We start from the raw sequence: 4,852 nt of genomic DNA, 5'->3' as shown, positions 1-4,852 counted from the left end.
GGCTGGCGGCCGGCATGGGGGACCCCATCGCTCACCCCCTCTGAGAGCCGGGCAGCGGAGGGCGGCGAGTGCCCCGGGGGCAGCACGGCTGCCGCGGGGGTCCTGGCCCCGGGGAGCTCGGCTCCAGCGTGGAGGGGCTGGAAACCCCCCGGCGGGTGATGCCCGGCTGCGCCGACACGAGGTGCTGAGGATCCCGGGGGGGCTGAGGAGCCGCTATGACCCCCGAGAAGGTGCTGAGGGAGGGGGTGCTGGAGAAGCGGAGCGGGGGGCTGCTGCAGCTCTGGAAGAAGAAGCGGTGCCTGCTGACGGAGAAGGGGCTGCAGCTCTTCGAGCCCAAGGGCTCGCGGCGCAAGGAGCTGAGCTTCGCCCGCATGAAGGCGGTGGAGTGCGTGGAGTGGAAGGAGCGGCACATCTACTTCACGGTGGTGATGGACGACAGCCACGAGATCGACTTCCGCTGCGCCCAGGAGGACCCGGGCTGGAACGCCGAGATCACCATGGGCCTCGTCCGCTTCAAGAACCAGCAGGCGATCCAGGTGGTCCGTGCCAGGCACAGCTGCCGAGCAGGTACCGCACCCCGTGCCGTGGGTCGGGGTGCAGGACCCACCACAGGGTGAGGTCCCCAGCTGCTGGGTCCCATCTCTGAGTGGTTCGGCTTCCCCACGGGAATCATAGAGGGGGTCCCATAGATGGGGACGGGTCTGCAGGGTGGTGGTCCTTTGTCCCTCTGCACTGGCTGGACTCTGCCCTTCACATCCCCTCCCCGTGTCCCTGGAGAGGGACTTTCTAACACCCTCCTTCTGTCTGGGGTGGCCCCGAGGGCTATGGGGCTCTTTGCCATCTTGCACATGGAATGGCAGTGAGGACTGTGGCTGGCTCCAGTCCCCGGCTCCCCTCGGGGCTGGATCCTGCCCCACGTCCCAGCGCTGGCTGGGTGGGTAACAAGCGCCTTCTCTCCGCAGTGGTGCAGTTCGACACAGCCCCAGTGGGACAACCCGTGGACGCGCAGCATCCAAAGAGCAGGATGGAGATGGCCCTCGGCTCGGCGGGTGGTGGGGAGAACGGGATCCCTGCGGGCAAGTGAAGCCATCGCTGTCTGTGGCCCAGGGATGAGGACAGTGGCCCTGGGGAGGCCAGTGCAGGCGCTGGCTCCCCCCTTGCTGGGTCAGGACAGAGGCACCACAGAAGCCAGGCTGGCACAGCTACAGGGGTCAAGCCACATCCCCTTGGCATGACGGGGCAAAGGACACAGTCAGGGCCACCACCTGGGGCTCTGGACATGGCAGGAGGTGACATCCCTGCCTGGGGGCCCACCATCCTTCAGCTGACATGGCCAGGACCTTGGTGGACTGGTGGGGACTCCTGGACCTCTCCTGCAGGACAGGGGATGGGATGGGTGAGGTTGAGCCCAAAGGAAGCAGCGTGATGATGGGCTCTGCCCGAATGCCAGTGACACTGGGACAGAGGGATGTGGCCAGGGACACTGCTCCCCCCGAGCCCCCACGTTGAGAAAGGGCTGGAGAGCTGCTGCTGCATCAAGGACCCCTCGGGGCACCGTACCCCGATGGCACAGTGACGCAGCCGTGCTGCTGGACACTGCCCTGCCCTGGGCTGTTCTCGGACTAATGGGGGATGCTGGAGAAGGCAATGGGGACCCCGACTCCCTGTACCAAAAGTGTCCCCAAACAGGACCTTCTGCTGCTTACCCTGGTGTCGCTTTGATTTGTGGGAGGGTGTAGGAGAGCACAAATCCTGCACAGAGCTTCACCGGTCGTTGGCACCCCCCTAAATCTGCCAGCATCCCACAGTCCGGCTCCAAAGCCCCCTGCTGCCACCCCGAGCCTCTCTGGTCACCCATCCCGGTGCGCCCATGTCCCCAGGGTTTCCCACGGTGGTTTGTGGGCAGGTGACCCAGCACTGCCTGGCTTTGCAGGCAGGGACGGCGGGCAGGGGAAGGGGTGGCTCTGCCCCGACAGGCAGCGCAGACGCCAGCGCCTCGAGCCACCGTGCTCCACAAGCCGGAGCCTGAGCCCCAGCCCCGCGGCCGGAGGCACTGCAGATCCTCCCGGAGATTGCTGGGCTGCGTGGGAATCGGGGAGCGCTGCGCCCCGGCCCCCCAAGGCTGCAGCAACCGGCCCCAGCCTGCGTGCTGGCCACCTCTGCCAGAGCCCTCCGGGGCCCATGGAGTCCCCGTGCCAGAGCAGCTCCGGGGTGGCTTTGGGGAGGGATGGTGGCAGCTCCGGGGTGGTTTTGAGAAGGATGGTGGCAGCTCTAGGGTGGCTTTGGGGAGGGATGGTGGCAGTTCCAGGGTGGCTTTGGGGAAGGATGGTGGCAGCTCCAGGGTGGCTTTGGGGAGGGATGGTGGCATGGCCAAAGCCCACTCGGGCCAGATCTCGTGCTGGCTCTTTCTGAGCAGCCTGGGAATAAGCATTTTAGTGTTTTTCCACCCAAGGAAGCCTGCGTGGCCATTTCTGGTCCAGAGATGAAGCCAGATCCAAACGCCGCACAGACTGAGCTCTGCACCGTCCCTGTGCCATGGCAGGGACAGAGGGACTGAACCTGGTGGGCTCCGGGGATGGTGTGAGCTGGTCCCCTGCCCACAGGGACATGCTCTAGGCATGGAGCCCTGCGTGGACCAGCCCCCCCAAACCAGGTCCCCACACACATTTCAGGAGGGAATGGGGTTGTCAGTGGTTGGAGGAAGGTGCTGGGGCTCACACACTATTTCCATGGCAAGGATCTCCATCCTGGGAGAGACCATAGATCCCCAGCTCCCGGAGTCAGGGGATTCAGTGAGGCTCATTCAAAGTCCTGCAAGCATCCCAAGCCTGTGCCGTGGCAGGGCAGCACCCAGGGGTGGGGAGCACCCAGTGCGAGGGGTTTTCCAAAGTCTTCTGAATTTCGAGCCAGTTTTGGGAGATCTGACTCCTTGTTTTCAGCTTTTCTGCTCTCTCACTCACTGTAAATAGATACTTTCTGTTTTCCAAGTGCCAGCAAGGAACTGGGGAAGAAAATGGTCAAGATGGATGTGTGTAAGCACCAGCCCTGGCTGTGGACACGTCCACTGAGCACTGATGGACGAGGCAGCAGAGAGGCTGCAGTACCCGTGAACTGGGGAGAAATTTAGGCAGTTAATAGAGGGAGAGGGACAGAAAGAGCAAGGCAAATCACTGTGTCAGTATTTCAAGTCCGGGCATGGGGAAAGCCAAGGTTTTCCATCCCCATGCTGAGCTCCTCATCACTCTGCAGACCAAGACACAGCCAGAGCCCTTGCCTGTACCACGTACACCAGGTTTGGGAGCTTCTTCTGCGCAGACACCCAAATCTGCCAGATCCCCCCTCGGCGGGTGGATTCACAGCCTGACCCCAGGAGCAGGGGCCAGGGGGTGAGAGCCCAGCCAGCAGCGGGTGTGTGGGAGGCAGGAAGGCTTCACTCGCCGCCTGAGAGGGCTGGATTTTTTCATGCAGAGGAAAAGGTCACCCGGAGACTGAAAAGCAAATAAACAGCCAAGAGTCTCGGCCAGACAGCGGAGCGGGGACAGGGCCGGCGGCTGGCGCATCCCCCGTCACCAGTACCATGGTGCCAGCGCATCGCTGGCCTGGATGGAGCTCAGTGTTGATGGGTGAAGTTGGGGAAATGGGGTGATTTTACCTGAAGGAAAATCTCCTGCAGGCAGGGGCTCAGAGAGCAGCGGGGTTTGCAGGGGAAAGCAAGCGTCGGGGGAGAAGGGCCCCAGGAGCATTGCAGGAGGCCGAGCACTGGGGAAGGAATTTTAGTTGATTATTTGGGCAGAGTTAGGGACACAAAGGAGCTCGCAGGGCGCTTCCAGCCAGCCCGAAAAGAGGACAGAGGGGAAGCTTTTCTAATGCCCCTGGAGGTGGGGAAACTGAGGCATGGCAGGGGGTTGGTAGGCGTGTGGCCTCGCAAACCCCCCTCCAGCACACAGGCTCCTGCTGCGAGGAGGGGCTGGCTCCTGGGGTCCCCTGTGCCAGGGACACCAAGCAGAGCTGAGCCCCAGAACGGAGCGAGGTGCCCCAGAGCTGCCCGAGTTCAAAGGCAGGAGCCTGAAAATCCAGCTCCGCTGCTCCCAGCCCCAAGGTGCCCCGCTCCATCCACCCTCCCCACACTGCTCGGAGGATGCCCCGGTGCTGGGGGCTCCTCTGCACAGGCTGGGGGCTGCCCTGTGCCTCCAGCCCTGGTGCCAGGGGCTCTTCTAGCACCCATGGGCGCTGGGGCTGGCACCCTTCATGCAGCACTGCGAGGGGTGAGGTCAGGTGCAGGGGAGGTGGTGGGGGACCTTCAGGGCCCTTTTTTCCACCCGATGAAATCCCACCACCCAGCCCTGGCTTTGGGGTCACTTTGGGGCTGGCTGGACCCCCCCCCGACAGCAAAGGAAGTCGAGGGGGTCATGCTGTCGAAACGGGGGGTTGCAGCATGATGGTGCCAGTGCTTTTTGGAAGGTGAGACCGTGTGTACCTCCTCCACCATCGTGAGCCCTGCAGAGGGGCTGGCAGTGCCTCGCTTCTCCTGCAAACGTCGGTGTAGTTTGTGGGGGGGGTTTCCTCAGATAAAAATGAAAAGAAAAAAAATCACGGTTGTAGCAAGCAGTATTTTTCTTTTTTAGCTTTGGGTCAAGTGTCTGGCTTCCTTCAGATGCTCCTAAAATTTCTTCATTGTTGACCATTCTTAATTATAATTCCTAAATCACTGGATTTAAATTTTCAATCCAGAACCTACCCCAAGCAGTGCCAGACTGGAGAGCTGCCCCGTGCTCTGCTACCTTTGTGTGCCTGTGCTCCAGGGGAGCAGATGGCTGAGACATCCACACCACCACTGTGGTGGGTTTGTCCA

General features: G+C 62.3%; 1 protein-coding gene across 1 annotated transcript; it reads left to right on the top strand.

Moving 5' to 3' along the window:
* Window positions 1-215: 215 nt before the first annotated feature.
* On the top strand, window positions 216-1,345 carry PHLDA3 (pleckstrin homology like domain family A member 3). Its single transcript, XM_068419174.1, has 2 exons — window positions 216-567; window positions 963-1,345. Exons 1-2 carry the CDS (start codon window positions 216-218, stop codon window positions 1,082-1,084), a joined length of 474 nt encoding a protein of 157 aa, XP_068275275.1. The 3' UTR covers window positions 1,085-1,345.
* The last annotated feature ends 3,507 nt before the right edge of the window (window positions 1,346-4,852 follow it).

The sequence above is a fragment of the Nyctibius grandis genome, chromosome 27, assembly GCF_013368605.1.
Source record: "Nyctibius grandis isolate bNycGra1 chromosome 27, bNycGra1.pri, whole genome shotgun sequence".
Classification (NCBI taxonomy): Eukaryota; Metazoa; Chordata; class Aves; order Nyctibiiformes; family Nyctibiidae; genus Nyctibius; species Nyctibius grandis.
This window is presented reverse-complemented; position numbering and strand designations above follow the sequence as displayed.